At 46.9% G+C, this 23,072-nt stretch overlaps 1 protein-coding gene across 4 annotated transcripts in view; it reads left to right on the forward strand.

The window, feature by feature from the left end:
• Nucleotides 1-23,072, forward strand: part of ARHGAP36 (Rho GTPase activating protein 36) — a 78,769-nt gene that overhangs the window by 45,037 nt on the left and 10,660 nt on the right. For all 4 annotated transcript variants that reach the window (XM_038416442.2, XM_038416438.2, XM_038416441.2 and 1 more), the window contains exons 4-9: nucleotides 460-716; nucleotides 3,289-3,484; nucleotides 5,881-5,936; nucleotides 9,482-9,632; nucleotides 21,249-21,397; nucleotides 22,824-23,000. In XM_038416442.2, coding sequence (XP_038272370.1) covers nucleotides 460-716; nucleotides 3,289-3,484; nucleotides 5,881-5,936; nucleotides 9,482-9,632; nucleotides 21,249-21,397; nucleotides 22,824-23,000 — 986 coding nt within the window. The remainder of the gene's footprint in view (nucleotides 1-459; nucleotides 717-3,288; nucleotides 3,485-5,880; nucleotides 5,937-9,481; nucleotides 9,633-21,248; nucleotides 21,398-22,823; nucleotides 23,001-23,072) is intronic.

The raw sequence follows: 23,072 nt of genomic DNA on the forward strand, positions 1-23,072 counted from the left end.
AGCAGAGAGTGCAGTAGGTGGGTTCACCCTATCGTGGCTCTTTGGTGTTGGTAGGATTCCCTCCCCACAGCCCTCTGCTTTGTGGGTAGGAGCTGAACCGTTGCTCCTTCAGGAAAGAGCCTGACTCGCCTGCAGGCAGGGAGCTGTGGCCTGGAGCTGGGGGAGACCCCTGGGTGTCTAAAGAGGAGCAGTGGTGAGCAGCCCGCAGCTCAGCTGATGGCTCTTTGGGTCTGGTTCCTGCCACTGCCCCTTGAATGGGGGTGGGGCAATGGGAACCCCAGGTGGGGAGTTGCCAAGGGCCCCAGATTGCCTGTCTCTGCTTTTGTTGCTGCAGAGTGTAGCTCTGCTGTGCTGCAGAGCGCGCAGGCTCCTGGCTGGAGGGAGGGATTGCTGCCACGTCTCTGTCTCGTTTCTGCCCGACTGCAGGTCACAGTCCCTAACTGTCTCGTGTTTTGACAGACTGTTGTCCCCAGGTCTTTGGGATCCCGCTCTCCCAGGTCATTGCCAATGACTGGACACACAAGCAAATGCAGGAAGCAGTGAAAGGCAGCCGCAGAGACTGCCTGGAGGTAGAAGCGACTGTGACTAAATTTCGAGCTCAGATTCAGAAGAAATCCCCTTTCGGCAGAGGCTGCGTGCTGGGGCCCGGTGGAGAGTTTGCAGATGAGCCACTCTCTCCTACTTTTCTGGACAATGTGTCCCGGAACCACCGAAGGGTATGGCTGCAAAACAGGTTGAGTGGGGGGGCGGCAGACATAGCTCAGTGGCTTGAGCATTGGCCTGCTAAACCCAGGGTTGTGAGTTCAATCCTTGAGGGGGCCATTTAGGGATCTGGGGCAAAAATTGGGGATTTGGTTGGACTAGATGATCTCCTGAGGTCCCTTCCAACCCTGATATTCTGTGATTCTAAACTGTATGCTGGGAGCAAGCTGCCATCAGGCTGGGCAGAAGGGGGGCGTGGCACCCCAACTACTGAGGCTGTTTCCCAAGGGTCCTAGTTACAAGGTCAAGCTGTGCTAGTTTGGCCCTCTGGCTGCTTTCAGCCTTGGGTTGTGCTGGCTTCTGTTGGGGAAACTGAGGGGCTTCCAGCAGCATCAAGTCCTGTGGGCTACTGCACAGAATATAAAGCAGTCCCTGCTCTAAGTAGCTTGCGCTGTAAGAATAAGACAAGAGACAACACTGGACAGACGAGGGAGGAGAAGGAAACTGGCACAAACCTGTTCAGCACGGGAGAATACATGAATGTGCTTCTTTGAAAATGTAACATGAGGGCAATGGAATCTGGCATCATGGGCCAGTGATGGGGGGAGTCAACCTCTTGATTAGATCTGAGCGAAGACAGGTGGGTGAGTGTAGGCCATGCAAAGAGAGGGGTGACATGGTAAAGTGACGAGCCAGGTCTTTGCAGTAGCATTCTGAATGGACATGAGGAGGGCAAGATACGATTTACGGAAACCAGAGAAGAGGCTGTTTCAATGGTTGAGACACAAGATGATGAAGGTCTGGACAGGGGTTTTAGCTCTGGATGGAGAGGAAAGGCGACTCTGAGAACTGCAGAAAGAACTGGAAAGTTTTAGATATGGCTTGGATGCGAGGATCTTGAGAGGGGGCCAAGTCAAAAATGACACCCAGGTACGGGCCTGAGTGACAAAAAGGATGATGGTGTTGGGAGAGGAGCAACAGGGAAGGACTCAGAGGGCAAGATTACGAGATCTGTTCTGATCAGCTGAGCTTGTATCGATGGCTGGATGTCCATGAGGAGGTGTCAGAGAAACAGGCTGAGATTGCAGTTTGGACAGACACAGACAGGTCTGGAGTAGAGAGGCAGATCTGTGCACCATCAGTACAGAGATGGTAGCTGAATTAGTGTTTGATGATGAGATTACCCAGAGATAAAATGTAGAAGGAGAAGAGCAGGGGGTCCAAGCTCTGAGGGCTGTTAGGAGCGTCCCCTGAGCAACATAGTGAGAAGTGATTGGAGAGGCTGGAGGGGCCACATGAGAGCACAGAGCCCTGCAAGCCAAGGGCAGATGAGATTTCAATCAGAAGAGCATGGTCTGTGGTGGTCACCAGGCCGAGAAGGATGAGGATTCACTCTGCCTGTTGTGGAGGTGCAAGCTTTTTTGCCCCCTCTGCTGGACTGAGACAGGGGAGTACAGCAGGGCAGGGGAAGCATGTTCTGTTCCATGCAGGATGCTGATATCTTCAGTTTTGTTCTGACTGGGAGCCAAAACCAAATATTTTGAAATTCTCTGCAAAAGTAAATGGAGCCCCAGGACCATTTGTATGTTTGGCTGCTCTAGAGCTGCAGATCCTGGACCCTGGCCTGATCTTGGTCAGGGTCTCTAGGCACTACTGTAATGCGAATAACTAAATCCAGCACATTGTACCACCATATCGGATGAATCTGGTACCTAGCCCCTTTCCTGCTGTCCCCGCTCCCGATAAAGCATGTTGGCTGGTGCATCAAGCCAAAGATGATGGAGATGGGCCTCCGGGGGCAGCACCCAGCCTAGAAGGGTATTTTCTGATCCTGCTGCTGCTGCGTGGGTAGGCAAGGGCAGGCAGACAGTCCACTGTCTTGTCAGGGCTTCTATGGGTCTGGGGCAGAGGGAGCAACTATTACCTTGTTGGCACCCTGGAAAATTAAAATGGGGGGATATGGGAGCCAGCATCAGCCAGCAGCCCCACAAGGACTCCAGGCCACTGAGCCTCTACAGAAGACACTCCAGCCAAGTGGGAAAGACAGAGCAGGGGTAGGGTAACAGGGAAGTGACTCTTGGCTCCATGGGAAATTTCACTCTGAACAGGAGTTTTGCTGGAGTTTGCTTGGAATTTAGACTGAGGCACTAGTGGCTCTGGCAGTAGTAAGGGTGTGTATAGAAGGGAGATTTCCAGTAGTGGCAGTGTGTATAAACAAGGGTTTGTCTACACAGCCACTGGCAGCGTGCTTCCCAGTGTGGATAGATGGACACATGCTAGCTAAGTTCGAGCTAGCATACTGAAAATAGCAGTGTGGCTGCAGCAGCACCAGCTAGCCACCCAAGTATGTACCCCGGGGCTGTACTCAGAGTGCCTGGGATGAGAGAGCTCCCTCTAGCTTCTCACTTCCCTCGCTCGCCCTGGGGTGGCCCATATCAGGCCTCTGTATTTTGTTGGCCAGGGTATGGAGTCTTGTGAGGTTCATTTTAGTGCTGAGGTTCTGGGATTTGTGGGGGCACCGGGGGCTTATGAACTGAGGGCTCTGGGCACCTTGCTCTCCCAAGTCACCTCTGTGTCTGATTTCAGGGGGGAATGTCTGTGGACTCCATTGCTGATTTGGGTGACAACACCTCCAGGCTGCTGGAAGCTCTGCAGCTGTCACATCCCAATGAGCTGGATCTCAGGAGAACCTTGGAGAGGAACAAGACGTTAAGCCTCAATCCCATCTACAGGCAGGTCCCGCGTGTCGTGGACAGATGTTGCCAGCATATTGAGGCATACGGTAAAGAATCTTTTTCCTTCTAACCAAAGGCATTCCTCGGGAATAATGAAATGGTGTCACGTCAGGCCCCCTGAAATCAGTGACAAACTCCCAATGAGCTCGGGGAACAGGCCCGGTCCTTACCTTCTGAGCTTTGGTTCGCTTGCTTATAGCCAAGAAGCTCTATCCTATGGGCTAGCCTTACTCTTGGCCTTTCGAGGTGGATGCAGCTCAGTCCTGCAGAGAATCTGAGACAAGGTTTGGTGAGGATTCCACCTTTTTATTCTTAGGAATCTCATTTTCCTCCCATTTAAATCCCTCTTTCCATCCCCATGCTAGAGGTGGGGAGGAGACAGAGCCTCTCTGACTCCAAGGTGCATAAGAACCTCCCTTAGGGATGGACAAACTGGTTCCCCTTTGTTGGATCCAACAAATCTTCACCCCTTTGTTGGATCCAAACCAAGACCTTTCCCGAGTCTCTGAAGCTGTTTGAGGTTTCTCCAGCCCCCAAGATTTCTGAATTCATTGATCAACAAGGAACACTTTGTGACATTCCAGGGTACAATCCAGACTAATGAGCAGCTGTGTCACCCCTGCCCTGCAACCATGGGTGCCTTACAATGTCTTGCTGCAGTAACTCCCATCTGGGTCACTCACATACAGCCTCCAGCATGCAAGCTCCACCTGAGTATCTGTGGGTAACGGCAGCCTGCCAGCCACACTTGGGTTACACGCTGGCTCTCACCAGCCTGGGTTACATTGCAGGGTGACCCCAATACACCCCCAGTCTTAGATTTTTTCCCCACGGAAATGTATGTCCTGTACTGCCCAACCCTCTCTTGGACATGACAAGTTATATTAAATCCGTTATTCTTTTAAAAGAATAATATACACACAACTTGTCACCGCAAGTGGAGATGCCCAGACACTTAAGTTTAAACACAATGGATTAGATAAAACAATAAAACAAGTTTATTAACTACAAAGAGAGAGATTTTAAGTGAGTACAGGTAATGAGGCATAAAAGTCAGAAATGGCTACAAGAAAAATAAAGATAAGACATTTATTAATACCTAACTTAACTACATTAGAATCAAAGCAAAGTTTTCTCACCACATGCTTTCAGCAGTCTTACTGACCAAACTCTCTAGGTCAGGACCTCTCCCTCAGAGTCCAACAGCTGCTTCCTTTGTTGCTTCAGTGCAGGGAGGGGGTGTCTTGTGGTGTTTGTCTCTACTATTTATAGTTTCAGTTCCTCTCTTGACAAACATTTCCCAGCTGAAAACCAGGAGTCAAAGAGTTGATGTGGAAGGATGTTCCCAGCTGCTTTTTTCCCCTGTTTGAACTTCCTTTGTCTTTCCTTGCTGCTTGATAGTTCTGTTTATGGCTTAAATGCAACTTAAGCAGAGCACACATTCCTTTGTTTAGGACAGACCTGTTTGCCAACTTCTGTTTGGGCAGGGCTGTGGGGTTTGGAACTTGTGTCAATATCACCATACAGGGGAATTGTTTAACTTTACATACAATTTTGCCACATATACTTTAGCAGGAAAATACAGACCAGCAAATTATGGGTTCTCAAACGATACCATACAAGGCATACCTTATACAAACATTATTACAATAGTGTGTAGGTGTGAATACAGGGGTACATTTGGTCTCTCACTTGCAAAGCCAAGAGAAACTGAGTCACTAACCCGCAATTTTCAAAGCTCTGTCAAGTCACCTTTGCAACACAGCTCAGGTGTTAAAAATTACATCAACCTAGTTACATCTGCTCAGGGGTGTGAAAATGTCACACACCTGAGCTCTGTAGTTAAGTCAACCTAGCCTCCAGTGTAGTTGCAGCCAGGTCAATCTGGCTACTGCTACTCAGAGAGGTGGATTACTTATATTGACGGAAAACCCTCTTCTGTCACTGTAGGAAGCATCTACACTATTTTGCTACAGTAGCACAGCTGCAGCGCTGTATCTCTGCAGCTTTAATGCCTGTAATGTAGACATAGCTTCAGTTCCACCAGCTGAAGACAACTCTAGAGCTACTTTCAAAATCAATCTTTGTCCCCAAACTCAATTTGAGTCTGGGCAGTGCCCCCCTGGCACTCAGGTAATAGAGGAAGTAGCACAGGCTGGAGGCCAGGGACCCAGGAGTTTCGAGGGGAGGGGGTTAATTAATTGCAGATGATACCCTGGGGATGTAGGATGGGGTTGCATGGAGGTGGCAGATCGTAGGACAGCACAGGGAGAAGCCTTTCATTTACTGAGTCTTTGTGAGTTAACAGAGTGAAGCAATGTCTTCCTTTGTAGCTAAAGGTAAAGAGCCCAGTGTTCCACATGGCACAGAGCAGTCAGGGCTGTGGACAAGTAAAGAAATTAATTTGAATACAGAGCTGTTTACAAACCTATTTTTCTTTCAGGACTCCAGACCGTGGGCATTTTCCGTGTCGGAAGCTCTAAGAAAAGAGTTCAGCAGGTAGAGTGCCCAACTCACCAAACCATCTGTATAGGTGACAGGTGTCACACAGGGACCTAGAAGGAGAATGGGAGATGGGAATACAGATTTGCCTACTCTACAATAAGAACCAGATTTAAATGTGGCTGCATCCAGGGCTGTGAGCCCCATGTTCTGTAACACAATTTATTCTGGCTTGTGTGCACAGCAAAAAAATGGTCTCCCAGTGTGGCAGGATCAGGAATCCCCCTGAAGGATCTGCCAGCTCTAGAACATGCTTCTCTGAGCTAGTTGTATTGTATCTCTTCTATGTCACACAGTCAAGTTAAAAATCAGTATGGATGGTGCTGTACAGAGAGCATTGCTGGGAGGCAGTTGGGAAGAGGCAGGCAAGGAGAGAAAAGAAAACACAATATAGGAAACAGAGCAAGATGCTGAAGTGAGTCTGTCTCCTGTTTTTTTTCCCACCAAATGCATCCAATGAAGTGAGCTGTAGCTCACGAAAGCTTATGCTCTAATAATGTTGTTAGTCTCTAAGGTGCCACAAGTACTCCTTTTCTTTTTGTCTCCTGTGTGGGCAAGGCAGCTGCCCCTGCAGTCTCTGTGCTCTGTGTCCAGGAGAACTATGTTGAGAAGGAAGAGAGAATGGAGCTGAGGAGTGGGGTGAGAGACAATGGGGTAAAGGCGAGAGCTTGGGAAGGAGAGAGGAAGAAAGGGGTGTATGGCCCAGCAAAGGAGGGATGAGTACAAGACAATGAAGGGAGAAGACGAGACTAAAGCTTAGACACTTGAGAAGATTGGAAAGCTGAGGAGAAGGAAGCCAGAGTATGTGTGAGGGGTAGAGAATAAATAAAGTAGGGCTTGGAATACCTGAGTCTAAAATTACATTGACATAGTCCTGCAGGAGCAGAAAACACAGTGCAGAGGCTGGGCCTAGGAAACCAGAGACAAGGACTCACAGGGAAACACCAGCCTAGATCCTTGGGGCCAGCTGAGCTATCCTGGAGGCAACTGGAGGCTGATTTGGCTCTTGCCATAAATTAGAACTGCCTTGGGGCTACTCTAACTTACTTTGGCTGGTCACAACTGGATTGCAATGTGCTGTGGCCATTTCTCCGCTCTGGGTGGGACTGTGAAGGGTTGGTATAGCTGGCTCCATGCTAGCTGGCAATTCCCCTATGCAAGGTGAACCCCAGCTAGTCTTTCTTCTGATATGTGGCCCAAAGGTGATGTATTGGGGCCAAAGACATCATCCCTACTATGTTTGTCCCCCTCTCGCTTTATTGTATTGGAACTGATTCATAGATATTAAGGCTAGAAGGGACCACTCTGATCATGTAGTCTGACTTTCTGCATAACACAGCCCAGAGAATTTTACCCAGTGACTCCTGCATCAAGCCTATAGCTGTTAGTTGAGCTAGAGCCTATCTTTTAGAAAGACATCCAACCCTTACAGATTTCAAGTGATAGAGCATCCACCAGATCCCTGCGTAAGATGTTTCAGAGGTTAATTATCTTCATTATTAAAAGTATGTTCCTTATTGTGAATTTGTCTATCTTCAATTTAAAGCCATTGGAATTTGTTCTGCCTTTGCTACATAGACCCCCGCCCCCCACTATCACAAGTGAAAAATGTCTGGCCAGTAGAATAAATGACAATTAAAAAGGAATTCTTTAAATACTTCAGGGGAAAAAAAGAAATCCTAGTAATGTTATATATAGGGAAGGTAAGATTGTCAATAATGATGCAGAAAAGGAAGTATTCAATAGATATTTCTGTTCTGTATTTATAGTCAGATGCATACAAATATTTTCTATTCCAACATTAACTAAACAGGAGGTTAAACAGCTATACTGAACATAAACATTTTTAAATCTGCAGGATCAGATATCTTACTTAAGAGTTTTAAAATAATTGGCTGGGGAGTTGTTTGAGCCATAATGTTGATAATTAACAAGTCTTGGAATATTGGGGATCCCGGTATCCGCTGGTTAGCCTGGGCAACCCAGTGGAATGGCTGAGACAGGATGCCACCAGTAAAGAATTAAAGAATGGTACCATTGTTATTTTAGCAATCACATTGATTCTGTGAAAATAGATCTTGTCAAGTGAACTTGACATTGTGCTTTGATGAGATGACAAGTTTGGTTGATAAGGGAAACTGTGTTCACACAAAAAGAAAAGGAGTACTTGTGGCACCTTAGAGACTAACAAATTTATTAGAGCATAAGCTTTTGTGAGCTACAGCTCACGGCTGCTACTCTGAAACCTGTGTTCACACAATATACTTAGACTTCAGTAGGGCATTTAACTTCATGCCCCACAAATTATGTTTAAAAAAAAACCCAGTACCCTACAAAATCATTGCAGCCCATGCTAATTAGGTTAAAAACTGGTTAACCGATCTCAGAAAGTAATTGTAAATGGGAATCAGCATTCAGTGGGGGTGTTACTACTGGGGTCCTGCAAGGATCTGTTCTTGGCCTGATACTATTTAATATCTTTATCAGTGATCGGGAAGAAAACATAAAATCGTTGCTGATAAATTTAGCAGGTGACACAGAAATTGGTGGAGTGGTAAAAATGGATACAGGGCAATTGTACAGACTGATCTGGATGGCTTGGTAAACTGGGCTCATTTGAACAATATGTGTTTTAATACAGCCAAGTGCAAGGTCATATATTTAGTGCCAAAGAACGTGCATCATACTTACAGAATGGGGGATTACATCCTGGAAAGCAGTGTCTCAGAAAGGACTTGGTGGTCTTGGTGGATAATCAGCTGAACATGAGCTCCCAGTACAATTTTGTGATTAAGAGGCTGAACGTGATCCTTGGATATATAAGCAAGTCAATGTCAACTAGAAGCAGGGAGGTGGTTTTACCTCTGTATGTGGCATCTGTAAGGTCATCACTGACATACCACCTGGTTCTTGTATCCACAGTTTAAAAAAAAGACATTGAAAAAATTGGAAAGAGTTCTGAAAAGAGCCAGAAATAATTTGCTGGCTGGACAACCTGCCTTAGAGCAAGCGACTTAAAAGGTCAATCTATTTAGTGTATCAAAGAGAAGGTTAAAAGCTGACTTGATCTAAGTGTAGAAGTATCTGCATGGGGAGAAGATTCTAACAGCAAAGGGCTCTTTGATAATAGCAGATAAAAGCAAATCAAGATTCAATTGAGCCAATTAGATTCAGACTAGAAAAAAGTGCCCATTTTTAAATGGGGGTAATTAACCACTGAAGCAATTTCCATAGACATGTGGTTGATTCTCCATCACTTGTCATCTTCAAATCACAATGGGTATCTTTCCAAAAAGTATTCTCTAGTCCAACTAGCAGCTGTGGCCTGCATTATGCAGGAAGTCAAACTAGATGATCATAAAGGTCCCTTCTTACCTTAAAATCTATTAATCGTTCTGTGAGCTGAACACCCTCCAACCCTCACTTTAGTGGGAAAAGCGTGCCCCCTGCCCTCATGGGGACGGGCCCCAGACTGCTAGATGGAGGAATGACTCATTGCTGCTTACCTTTTTCCTCTTTTTCTCTTTTTCCCATTATTTAAGCTGCGGGAAGAATTCGACCAGGGATTTGATGTTTTCTTGGATGATAGTCACTGTGTCCACGATGTGGCAGCTCTGCTCAAAGAGTTTTTCCGGGACATGCCTGATTCCCTGATTCCCAGGGAACTCTACTCAGCCTTTGTCAGTACGGCCTGTAAGTAGCCAGAATCCCAGCACCCCAGGACTCACTTCACTCGGCTGGGGACAAAGGGCTGCACTTGAATTTTTCTTTTTTAAAGAACAAATCTGTAAAGCAATGTAGTTCTTATTAAAGTGATGGGCTAGTTACTGGGCTCAATATAGGAGTAGCTGGAGCAGGTCAGACTAGATCAGTGGTTCTCAACCCATGGCCCATGGGCCACTTGTGGCCCAATCAGTACACAGCGGCAGCCCATGTGACAGCCTCAGGGCCCATGTGACAGCCTCAGCCTCAGGTAGCGTATATATTGTGTGAATGTGGCCCACAAAACACTGAGAGCTGCATATGCGACCCACAATGGTAAATAGCTTGAGAACCACTGGGCTAGACAATCTCATGGTCCCTTCTGGCTTTAAACTCCATAACTTGACAAATAATGTCATGTGCACCTGTAATTCAGACAGCACTTGTGCAAATTCCCACACACAGCTCTGTCACTGGCACCTCACCACAGCCACAGCTCTCCCCAGACTATGTTATTTTGGTCCTGGAACCCCCATGCCCTTCCCAATCCTGCTATTCCAATCATCCCACTCCCATATGGCTTTGCCAATGCACCTCAATGCTGACTAGCAGCAACCCCTGTTATTCACTGGTGCTGGATGCGACCAAGGCGTGGCAAATTAGACATGGCTTTGCAGTGTGGTATGATGTTTCTAAAGATCATTTTAATTTGGGGGCACCCAAGCAGAGACACCTCCTCGAGAAGCAGGGAGGTGAGAGTCCCTCTCTGTACAGCTCGTACACAACCATATCTGCAATCTTACAGTGGCTTCTTGACATCTGCTGGTGTCCTGTGCAATAAGCTAAAGAGATGTCAGCAGCTACCTATGATATTTGGGTGACCAATTCCCATTAGAAGTAATGGGGCTTTGGCAGCCACCTTCCCTCTCTGACTTTGGAAATCTCAACTGTAACGTGCTGGCTGCAAGGTAAATGAGCATGACTCTTTTGATGGCTGAAGGGACCAAGCATTTTTGTGCAGTAAACATAGAGTACGGATGTTGCCTGCATGATACTGATGGAAGTGATGAATGTGGGGAGGTGGGGGTTTTCTAATCCCCTTCCTCCATGTCCTACTGAAGCAATGTTGCCAGGAAAACAAGTTACCAAAAACCTCTTCCCATTGGCTGATAGCCGGTGAGCTATATCTGACAACTGCTGCATTGCAGAAAGTGCAGGAAGCCTGGAGAAAAGCTTTCAGATCTCTCGTCCAGTTGTGTCAAGAAAACAGTAATGATGATTCCAGGACATTTCATTACACCCCCAAAGCACATCCCGTTTCAGCAGCAGATAACGATTATCTGGAGAAACCTTTGTGAACTTTACTCCAGCACTGTGGGGCTGTGCAGCAACCGGGGAGCTGGCTCTATCCCAGGATAATGTGATCTGAGATGAGTTGCCTGAGAAAGCAGGGCATGGGTGAATTCAGGAGTGCAGAAACACAGGTACAAATAGAGAAGCATTTAAGAAGACACAGGGCTTGATTCTCAATTTGTCCCTGCACTTGAGGCAGGGAGCAAGAGAGTAGAAAGGGAGTGTGATGTTTTGGGGTCCAACCCAGAGCAATGACATTGTCACCCTGCCCTGCAACTCTGCCTTAAACACTATGCTGCAGTGACTCACAGCCTGGATACCAACAGCCAGTGTACATGCATACAGGTCACCCGGCCTCTGCCCACTTCCTGTTTGCAGAGTGACTCCAACATCCTCCACTTTCAGATTTCCCCCAGAGAGTCTCCCTGCAGTGTCCAGGCCTCTCCTGGAAGTAATTAGGTTTGCTGCTCCTTTGATGAGACAGAAACAGCAGCTTGTTATCATGACTGTCACTTCAGTTCAATCAAAGCACTGGCTTGTCTTTGTAAGAAGTCAAGCATTTATTCAATTAAAAAGAGAGTGGATTTAAGTCAGTTCAAGTATAGGGGATAGAGATCAAAAGGCTTACAAACAAACAGAAGTAAAAATACGCTTTCTAATTGCTCAGCCCCAGCATAGCAAGCTACAGTCTTCGTTCCAGCTGGTTTCCTCACCAATCTTCCCTTTCCAGCCATGGCTGAGTGGTTCTTAGGCTGCCCAGAGTCCAAGGTGCTGGTTTTCCTTGTCTCCTTGGGTGGAGGATAACATAGGGGTTCTCTGCCTCTCTCGGTAGAGCCCAATAAACCTTTGAGAAGTCTCTTTCTCCAAGCTCATTGACCCTGCTTCCAGAGGCAGGCAGGCTTCTTGGGGGTGCAGTCTCAATCCCCAACTGAGTTCCTTAAGTGATGCCTTTCTTTCACTTGCTCTCCTCTTGGCTTTGTTTGCCTGAAATGAACATGTGCTTTCCTTTGTCTTTTGTCCCACCTTGCTCAATTTCCATGGGAGACACATACAAGCATAATAGCTAGCTCACCTTACCTGATCACTCTTGTTACAGTGTGTATGGTAACACCCATTGTTCCATGTTCTCTGTGTGTATAAATCTCCCCACTGTATTTTCCACTGCATGCATCCGATGAAGTGAGCTGTAGCTCACGAAAGCTTATGCTCAAGTAAATTTGTTAGTCTCTAAGGTGCCACAAGTCCTCCTTTTCTTTTTGCGGATTCCGACTAACACGGCTGCTACTCTGAAACATACAAGCAGGACCCTATTCCTTGGTCTGGAAAGAACCTGTTTATCAACTCCCCAATGACCTGCCTGCCTTAAACACATTTTAGTCATTAATTGCAGCAGAACTGTGTAATCTGTTGTGGGTTGACCATACATACATCCCACAAGAACACTAATGATCCGAGAGTGAATAGTTTTCCAATGACATGTTACATAACATCTTTTTGAGACTTGTTGGCATGATGTAGATGGTATTTTAGAAACAGGTTATAGCAGTAGTGAGTTGGGTGAGCAGGTCAGGCCAGCTGCTGGGAGTCCCTTGCCTTCTCACAGAGGGAGGTTCTTACAGTCACAGGGAGACTTTTAGACACCATATTCCACAGCCCCTGCCTGACTCCCAGTGTAATTTAGAGGAGCCTCAGGTCTCCTGTAGTTACCACTTTGCTTCCTGTGGCCTGCTTGTGGGCCCTGGGAAGCAGAGAGTACTAATAGCACAGAGCACTCTGGTCACACACTTACATTGGCCTAGTCCCCATCCTGTGCTGGGGGCTGGGAGAAGGGCTCGGGGAGCATCCTTGGTGTGAAGAAGGCAATGTCTTGCACTGCCAAAATTGAATGGCGAGGCTTTATGAGGCACGAGAGTCATGCTCCCATGTGGATGGGCTCGAAGTGCAGGTACATGTGCAGCAGCAGAGCTGGAGCAATGCCCCAGCAATCAGAGACACGCGACTGACAGTAACTTCATCCAGGTTATAACCTTTCAGGGAAGACAGAATGACTGAACTTGGAGCGAAATGTCACCAGAGCAGTAAGCAAAACCATTTTGCTGCGGTAGCCGCAGCAGTAGGCTGTGTGCAGCACTAAAGGTGAGGAAAGGCTCTGATCAGTGCAGAGCATCCTTCACCTGCAGGGCAGGGTGATAGTATGAGCTGAGAATCAGTGTGCGAGTATTTCTACCCCCAGATGCCCAGTTGCTGCGCCCTGCCAGCGGGATGCTTCAGTCCCATGCAGAGCAACGGGAGGGGAGCAATAGGGCAGGTGCCCAGAATTGGGGTGTGTGTTTGTAGGGAATTAGGGAAATTAGGGATCATGGTTCCCTGTTATAGGGGGCAGGTTGTCTGCAATGCGTGCCCCAGAGAGGGCTGAGGTAAAGGAAATGTTGATTGGAGCTGGTAGAACTCAGAATTTCCATTCCGTGGGAAATTCTGTATTTCAAAAAGGCTTTTGTTCCAAGTTAGAACAAAAACTAGAAATTTCTACATTTCCTGGGGAACAGAAATTCCTGGAAGATATGTTCTGAAAAACCCGAAATGTTTCATTTAAATAATTCCAAACAAAATTCAGCATCTGGTTGCCACAACTCTGGGAGATGCCCTGGTCTGCCCCTAAGGAGTTGCGGACCACCTAAGACCCCTTAGAGTGGGGGGCAGCCTGAAGAGTCCCCTGCCATGGAGCAGGGAACCTAGAAGTCCTGAGAGTCCCAGCTTGAGCTCCCAGGGTTGCCAAGGCTTCCAGGCATCTGGCTGCAGGACTCCCCATCTTGTATTGGGGCCCCCAGCACTTCCAGGCTCCCTGCCATGGAGTGGAGAACCTAGAAGCACTAAAAGCCCCTGGGAACTTCAGCTGGGGCTCTCCGGGCTTCTAGATTCCTTGCTCCATGGGATGGGATTCTCCAGGCTGCCTCACTAATCAGGGGACTCCCGGGCTGCCCTGGCCTTCTGGGAGTACACAGTGGCTTCCACATGGGAGAGGGACCCTCTACATGTGTCTAGAGGGGGGTAGTAACAGATGTCAGGAGCCTGTACCCTGGGGGCCTGCTTCTATGATGGTGTGGGGCCTGGCTCAGACAGCAGCAGTGATGCTTCCAGCTCCAGGACTCCTGTATGGTTTCCAAAGGGTGGGTGCGATTGTTTGTTTCAGTACTTCCCCCTACCCCCAACACCCTGCTTATGACCCTGCTTAGTGGGGTTCCCTACAGTGGCAAGAGAAGTGCCTCTTTCCCCTGTATTTGGGATGTAATCTAGTTAAGCTTGTTAAGTTCTTGGCCAGTAAAACTAGCGCCGGTATGAGGATATGCTCCAACTGAGGAAGCAAAAAGGGGGGAAATCATTGCTAACTCCCCTGCAGATAGAAGCTGAAGACTCAGGGTACATTACATTGGAGCTTGGATATGGCATACATTCACAGTGTGTCCGGGGTGGGACGGGCAACAACTTGGGTTAGCTGCCCAAGTACATACCCAGGTGGTCAGGTGTGATTGTACGCAGGGTGGCTAGCCCTAGCGACTGCCCATGCCGCCGTGGATACACTATTTTTAGTTCATAGAATCATAGAATCATAGAATATCAGGGTTGGAAGGGACCCCAGAAGGTCATCTAGTCCAACCCCCTGCTCAAAGCAGGACCAAGTCCCAGTTAAATCATCCCAGCTAGGGCTTTGTCAAGCCTGACCTTAAAAACCTCTAAGGAAGGAGATTCTACCACCTCCCTAGGTAACGCATTCCAGTGTTTCACCACCCTCTTAGTGAAAAAGTTTTTCCTAATATCCAATCTAAACCTCCCCCATTGCAACTTGAGACCATTACTCCTCGTTCTGTCATCTGCTACCATTGAGAACAGTCTAGAGCCATCCTCTTTGAAACCCCCTTTCAGGTAGTTGAAAGCAGCTATCAAATCCCCCCTCATTCTTCTCTTCTGCAGACTAAACAATCCCAGCTCCCTCAGCCTCTCCTCATAAGTCATGTGCTCTAGACCCCTAATCATTTTCGTTGCCCTTCGTTGTACTCTTTCCAATTTATCCACATCCTTCCTGTAGTGTGGGGCCCAAAACTGGACACAGTACTCCAGATGAGGCCTCACCAGTGTCGAATAGAGGGGAACGATCACGTCCCTCGATCTGCTCGCTATGCCCCTACTTATACAACCCAAAATGCCATTGGCCTTCTTGGCAACAAGGGCACACTGCTGACTCATATCCAGCTTCTCGTCCACTGTCACCCCTAGGTCCTTTTCCGCAGAACTGCTGCCGAGCCATTCGGTCCCTAGTCTGTAGCGGTGCATTGGATTCTTCCATCCTAAGTGCAGGACCCTGCATTTATCCTTATTGAACCTCATTAGATTTCTTTTGGCCCAATCCTCCAATTTGTCTAGGTCCTTCTGTATCCTATCCCTCCCCTCCAGCGTATCTACCACTCCTCCCAGTTTAGTATCATCCGCAAATTTGCTGAGAGTGCAATCCACACCATCCTCCAGATCATTTATGAAGATATTGAACAAAACGGGCCCCAGGACCGACCCCTGGGGCACTCCACTTGACACCGGCTGCCAACTAGACATGGAGCCATTGATCACTACCCGTTGAGCCCGACAATCTAGCCAGCTTTCTACCCACCTTATAGTGCATTCATCCAGCCCATACTTCCTTAACTTGCTGACAAGAATGCTGTGGGAGACCGTGTCAAAAGCTTTGCTAAAGTCAAGAAACAATACATCCACTGCTTTCCCTTCATCCACAGAACCAGTAATCTCATCATAAAAGGCGATTAGATTAGTCAGGCATGACCTTCCCTTGGTGAATCCATGCTGACTGTTCCTGATCACTTTCCTCTCCTCTAAGTGCTTCAGGATTGATTCTTTGAGGACCTGCTCCATGATTTTTCCAGGGACTGAGGTGAGGCTGACCGGCCTGTAGTTCCCAGGATCCTCCTTCTTCCCTTTTTTAAAGATGGGCACTACATTAGCCTTTTTCCAGTCATCCGGGACTTCCCCCGTTCGCCACGAGTTTTCAAAGATAATGGCCAAGGGCTCTGCAATCACAGCCGCCAATTCCTTCAGCACTCTCGGATGCAATTCGTCCGGCCCCATGGACTTGTGCACGTCCAGCTTTTCTAAATAGTCCCTAACCACCTCTATCTCTACAGAGGGCTGGCCATCTCTTCCCCATTTTGTGTTGCCCAGCACAGCAGTCTGGGAGCTGACCTTGTTAGTGAAAACAGAGGCAAAAAAAGCATTGAGTACATTAGCTTTTTCCACATCCTCTGTCACTAGCTTGCCTCCCTCATTCAGTAAGGGGCCCACACTTTCCTTGGCTTTCTTCTTGTTGCCAACATACCTGAAGAAACCCTTCTTGTTACTCTTGACATCTCTTGCTAGCTGCAGCTCCAGGTGCGATTTGGCCCTCCTGATATCTTTCCTACATGCCCGAGCAATATTTTTATACTCTTCCCTGGTCATATGTCCAAGCTTCCACTTCTTGTAAGCTTCTTTTTTATGTTTAAGATCCGCTAGGATTTCACCATTAAGCCAAGCTGGTCGCCTGCCATATTACTATTCTTTCGACTCATCGGGATGGTTTGTCCCTGTAACCTCAACAGGGATTCCTTGAAATACAGCCAGCTCTCCTGGACTCCCTTCCCTTTCATGTTAGTCCCCCAGGGGATCCTGGCCATCTGTTCCCTGAGGGAGTCAAAGTCTGCTTTCCTGAAGTCCAGGGTCCGTATCCTGCTGCTTACCTTTCTTCCCTGCGTCAGGATCCTGAACTCAACCAACTCATGGTCACTGCCTCCCAGATTCCCATCCACTTTTGCTTCCCCCACTAATTCTACCCGGTTTGTGAGCAGCAGGTCAAGAAAAGCGCTCCCCCTAGTTGGCTCCCCTAGCACTTGCACCAGGAAATTGTCCCCTACGCTTTCCAAAAACTTCCTGGATTGTCTATGCACCGCTGTATTGCTCTCCCAGCAGATATCAGGAAAATTAAAGTTGCTACCTTGAGCAGAACTAGTGGGGGTACGTCTATGCAAGCTGGGAATCACACCGCCCAGTGCAAAGGTAGACATACCCTTAGCAGGAGCATGGATGATCCTGTCCCTTCTCCATACCTCCCTGCCACAGACAACCTTTGTTGCAGTGATCAGCATGTGGAGCAATGACTCCTTCTTTAGCTACGTGATTTGGGCTAATGGTAGGGCCCTACCAAATTCACAGCCATGAAAAACACGTCATGGATTGTGAAATCTGGTCTCCCCCCATGAAATCTGGTCTTTTGTGTGCTTTTACCCTATACTATATAGATTTCACAGGGGAGAGACCAGCATTTCTCAGATTGGGGATCCTGACCCAAAAAGGAGTTGCAGGGGGAGGTCACAAGATTATTTTAGGGGGGGGGTCGCAGTATTGTCACCCTTACATCTGGGTGGCCGGAGAGTGGTGGCTGTTAGCTGGGCACCCAGCTCTGAAGGCAGCAGCAGCGCAGAGGTAAGGGTGGCAATACTAGACTCCTGCGCTGCTCTCTTCAGAGCTGGGGGGGGGGGTTGGAGAGCGGCGGCTGCTGACGGAGGGCCCAGCGCTGCAGGCAGCAGCTCAGAAGTACGGGTGGCAATACCATGCCATGCCATCCTGACTTCTGCGCTGTTGCTGGCAGCGGCGCTGCCTTCAGAGTTGGGATCCCGATCAGCAGCTGCCGCTCTCCAGCTGCCCAGCTCTGAAGGCAGCGTCACTGCCAGCAGAAGCGCAGAAGTAAGGGTAGCAGTACCGCAACCCCTCACCTGCAATAACCTTGCAGCCCCCCACAACTCCTTTATGGGTCAGGACCCCTACAATTACAACACCGTGAAATTTCAGATTTAAGTAGCTGAAATCATGACATTTATGATTTTTAAAATCCTGTGGCTGTGAAATTGACCAAAATGGACCATGAATTAGATAGGGCCCTAGCTATTGGGCGGCAAAGGCCCTCTGACTATACTGGGCCCATTTGGACAGACTCTGATACCTGCACCTCCACTGAATTACCAACCCCAAGCACTCAAAAAATCATGAGATTGGCTTAAAAATCAGGAGATTTCTAAACATTACTGACTATTGGTTTTTCTTTTCCTTCTGGTCTCTGAGCCTTTTGGCTACATTCAGGTCACATTTCCCAGGTTTTCTTTGCAGCCACAAAGGCTAGAAACTTACCTACTTTAGCAACATAGCTACTGCCTGACTGGATCAGACCTAGGATCCATCTCATCCAGTATCCTGTCTCCGATAGAGGCCAACCACCTGCTGCTATAGAGGAAGGTGTAAGGACCCTAGAGTAGGCAGATATGAGATAATCTGCCCCACTGAACTCTCATTTTGATCCCTAATAGTAAGAGATTGGCGTAAACTCTGAAGCATGAGGTTTAATTTTCATTCCAAAACTTGAAGTTAATTATGCTAACTCTTGATATTCCTGTTGTCCATATAAATGTTCACTCCTTTTTAAATCATGTTAAATTTTGGCTTCAGTGACTTCCGGTGGTAGCAAGTTCCGCAGTTAAATCACATGTGTGAAAAAGTCTGTCCTTTTAGTGGTTTTTAATTTTCCACCCTTCATTTTCATTAATGTCCTCTTGGTCTGGTTTTGTGACACAGGCAAATTTCCTAACCTGCTGTATCTAGACCAGTCAGTATTTTATATACTTTTCTCATGCACCTTTTGATTTGTTTCCTTTCTAAGGTAACAATCCAAATCTTTTCAGCCTCTCTTCAACTGAGAATTTTTGTAGACACTTGATCTTAATTCTGCTAGCTTCTTATGGACATAGGCTGCCCGACAGTGCATGCAATATCCAGATGAGGCCACCTATATAGAGGCATTCTAATATTCTGCTTATTACTCACCATCCCATCTCTTCTGCATCTTAATATCTTGTTAGCTTTTTAATCTTTTTGGTTTAGATGATTTTCAGTGAAATCAGATTATTGAATAAATGTAAAATGCATAACTGCACAATGAAGGTAGGGGCATGAAGCCTTAATGAATGAGAATTGTGAAACGCACAGAAATCCTAACAGTCAGTGGCACAGCAGAGACTAAAACTCATAGTCTCTGGGTTTGCAGCTCAGTACACCTTCCCCAGAGCTCCTGGGAAGAAGCAGGAGGAAGAAAAGATGATTGTCACTCAAAAAAACATGGCATTTTCTGTGGTAAATGACAGACCTGGAGAGGCGTGAGCATCCTGTGACACTGGGCAGCCCCGTAAAGAGGCAGAGAGCAGTTTCTCCCGTCTTGCTATGTTATTTACAAAGACGTTACATTCAAGAATAAATGGAAAAGAGGAGTATTGATCTCCAGATCAGAAATGCAGCAGAACAGCATAAGGCATAATGTTTCCTCTTAAAAAAGGGGAGGGGAAAAAAAGGCAAAAGAAGGCAACAGATTCTTCTTAAATGTCAGATAAAATAAGCAGCAAGAAGATGTATCTGTCTTCTCCAGTATTGAGTTTAGCCCTGAGTAAACAGCCTCTACATCAAAGAAGACTCAAAAGACACTTATTGGAGCTAAGGTCTATGAAAGGTGAAATTCAAGCCATCATTAAAAATCTTTGAAGTGTTGTAGAAGAATAAGCAGACTGAGTCACCTGGCCACCAGACACCATCGCAGGCATGGATGAAAGGTTGGAAAAGAAAAAAATTATTGACCAAAAAAGCTGCAAAAGGCAAAACAATGCATCACTGAGAGAACAAAAAAGAAAGGAACAATTTTAAGCATATGCATAACTTTAAGCATGTAAGTAACATCACTGACATAATCAATGCATACATTTTAAGGCCCAAAGGGACCATCACAATCATCTAGTCTGACTTCCTGCATAACATAGGCCAAATCAATACACCCAGTGATTCCTACATCAAGCCCATATCTGGTAGTTGAGCTAAAGTATATTTTTTAGAAGGAGACAACTAACCTTTATTTAAAGACTCCAAGGGATGGAGAATACACCACATCCCTAGGGAAGTTGTTCCAATGGTTAATTGCCTTAACTGTTAAAATAATTTATCTAGCCTGAATTTATCTAGTTTCAGCTTCCAGCTGTTGGATCTTCTTTTGCCTTTGTCTGCTAGCTGGAAGAGCTCTCTTCTGTCAGAAATATTCTCCCATTGTAACTACTTACAGACAATGATCAAGTCGCCTCTGGACTTTTTGCTATGATAAACCAAATAGAGTGAGGTTCTTTAGTCTCTTGCTGTGAGGCTTGTCCAGATCTCAAATCTTTTTTGTGGTCCTTTTCTGAACTCTGTCCAATTTTTCAACATCCTCTTTGAAGCGTGGATGCCAGAACTGGACCCAGTATCCAGAATTGGTCTCACTAGTGCTGCATATAGAGCTACTCCTGTTTGACGTACCCATGTTTATAAAGCTAAGATTCACACTAGCTGTCTTAGCCACTGCATTGCACTGGAGCTCATGGTGAGTTGGTTCTCCACCACGATCCCCAGTCATTTTTAGAGTCGCCACTTTCCAGGACACAGTCCCTCCTCCTGTAAATGTGACCTACATTCCTTGTGCCTAGCTGTATGGCCTGAAATTTGACTGTATTAAAACGCAGGTTGTTTAAATGAGTCTACTTGACCAATCAGAACATTAGGAGCTATGGCTGCTTGGCCATGAGGTGGCTGGAGCACAGCTGAAGTGGGTGTATAGAAGGGATGGGTGGGAAGTTGGACAGACAGGTTATTTCTGGTGTTAAAAATGCTTGTTACTGGCACAGATACTGAAGCTGTGTGGAGGGGAAAGGGGACCTCACAATATGGTACAGTTCATATTAATCTTAGTGGAGGCAATAAGGGACTACACTGTCAGTATGAGTTTTCAATTATCTTACGACTGTCCCTTCTTGTGAGTTTTAACAATCAGTGTAGGAATCGTCCTGATGAGAACAGGGTCCTCAGAACTTCAGGATTCTCACCCCCAGCCTGCTTTCTTAGGCAGAGAAGAAGGGAGAAATTGACAGACTGGATCCAGCCCAGTCTCCTGTCTCTAACAGGAAGCTGCATGAAACCCTGTAGGGGGCAGTTATGGGGTCACCTGTCTATGGGAAAGCCTGGGTTCCTGTTACCAAACTGGTAAACGACGGATATGCTGCTTGTTTGGCTGCTTAGGAAATCTGACATGAGAGTGAAATGTCTGGAACATTCAGTTGCTGGTCTAACTTGAATTGCTCATTTTTCTCTGAATAGTCATGGAACGCAAGGCCCAGCTCTCCATGCTGCAGCTGCTGGTGTACTTCCTGCCTCCCTGTAACAGTGACACCTTGTACCAGCTATTGCAGTTCCTGAACAAGGTGGCACAGCATGCCCAGGAGTCCACAGGTCAAGAGAGACAAAAGGTACTGGCTTCAGATGCTCATGCACCCATAAGGCTTTGCACTGATATGTATCTTCTGTAGGGATGGTGACATAGGGAGGACAATGGCAGTTGCTTGCCAGTGATCTGTGCCTCCTTACTTTTCCAGTTTTTGCAGCATCAGAGTACAGTGTTCTAAAAGGATTTCCCATGTTTTCTGAGTAGTGGCTTTGTGTTGTGATTGGATTCCATATAAGCTGCATCCTTAGCACATTATGCCAGGACTTCAAAAGGCATTACTCTTGTACTACGATGCCTCTGGTTTTCTGCACTATATACTGGGTGGCAATATATGTCAATATACTCAGGTACATAATATATAATATACTCTGGTTAATTATTCTGCACCCAGCACTCTGCAGTCCTTCTGCATGAGTCCTGTTCACATTGCTCAAGGACTAGGAGGTTTGAAAACAGTCAGTTTCAGGGATAGTTCTAAGCTAAACATGGAAATCTGGACTCCCTCATACTGAAAACAACCTGAGCCATCCCAGCTCCTCAGTGTACCTCCAGCCATACCACCTTGTGCTATGAGCCTGTCAGATCTAGCAAGCTAAATGAGGTTGGGTTAAGAATTCCCAGAAAAACCTACCCAAAGTAGCATTTGGTGTTGGTGACTAGGCAGGAGCACCCTTCCTGCTGTGTCAGCACAGAGCCACTTGTCAGCACAGCATTGAGGTAGCTGCAGGAGGTGCTTTGTGCCAGATGAGATACACAGCTGAAGTCCTGACCATTTGTGGTCATTTAAAGATCCCATGCAAGAACTGGGAAAGTATCCCTGGTATCCTGGCTAATTTTCCATTTAGAGGTTGTAGGCAAGATAAATTAGCTGTAGCATCCTTAAATTGCCTGTGCAGCTACAACTGAGCATAATGCATATTATATGACATTGTCTACTTCCCTGCCCTCAACTGTTCTATCCTGTTTTTGTGTATTGTTTAACAATGGTCATGTTCCACCTCAGAGATGGCAGGTGAAGTTGTTCTTGTATATAGTCTGTAGAGTGTCATGGGCTGGAACAGGCTATGGAAATGTTATTTGTTACTTTATTATTTGAGCTGTGAAACTGAGCCCATCATGTGGGACAGGTAGAAAGGTCGGACTGATGCTTATAGAAGGCGGAAGGGAGGGAGCTTTCAGACACTGCAAGCCAGCTCAAAAAATTCTCCTTGGCCTTCTTGCTGATCTAGTGGAAGCACAATGGCAGATAGAATCTTTGCTCACAGGGTAGCGGAGACTAGGGTGGAGAAGGAGAGTCTCACCGCGCCATGAAGCAGCCCTGTTCTTCTCCTGGGAAGTGGTACTCAGCAGTCTTCCTTTCGCCTCAGCCATGGGGCAAGGGAGAGCACCTGGAGCGAGTTGTGTTACTGGGTTGGTATCTGACACTAATTTCTGTGTTTGGTTGTTAGATTCCTGGAAATAAAATGACAGCCTCAAATTTGGCTACAATTTTTGGTCCCAACCTCCTGCAAAGAGAGAAGCTTCTGGAGAGAGACCCCAGTGCCCAGGCCATGGAAATGGAAAACAGCGCTTCTATCATCCTCGTGCTTCAGAGTTTAATTGAGAACTATGAAGCCTTGTTCATGGTAGGGAAGGAGGCATTTACAGTGAACACATTTCCAAATCTTCCCCTCCTCTTTGCAGTCTCCTGTCATGGC

The sequence above is a fragment of the Dermochelys coriacea genome, chromosome 9, assembly GCF_009764565.3.
Source record: "Dermochelys coriacea isolate rDerCor1 chromosome 9, rDerCor1.pri.v4, whole genome shotgun sequence".
Classification (NCBI taxonomy): domain Eukaryota; kingdom Metazoa; phylum Chordata; order Testudines; family Dermochelyidae; genus Dermochelys; species Dermochelys coriacea.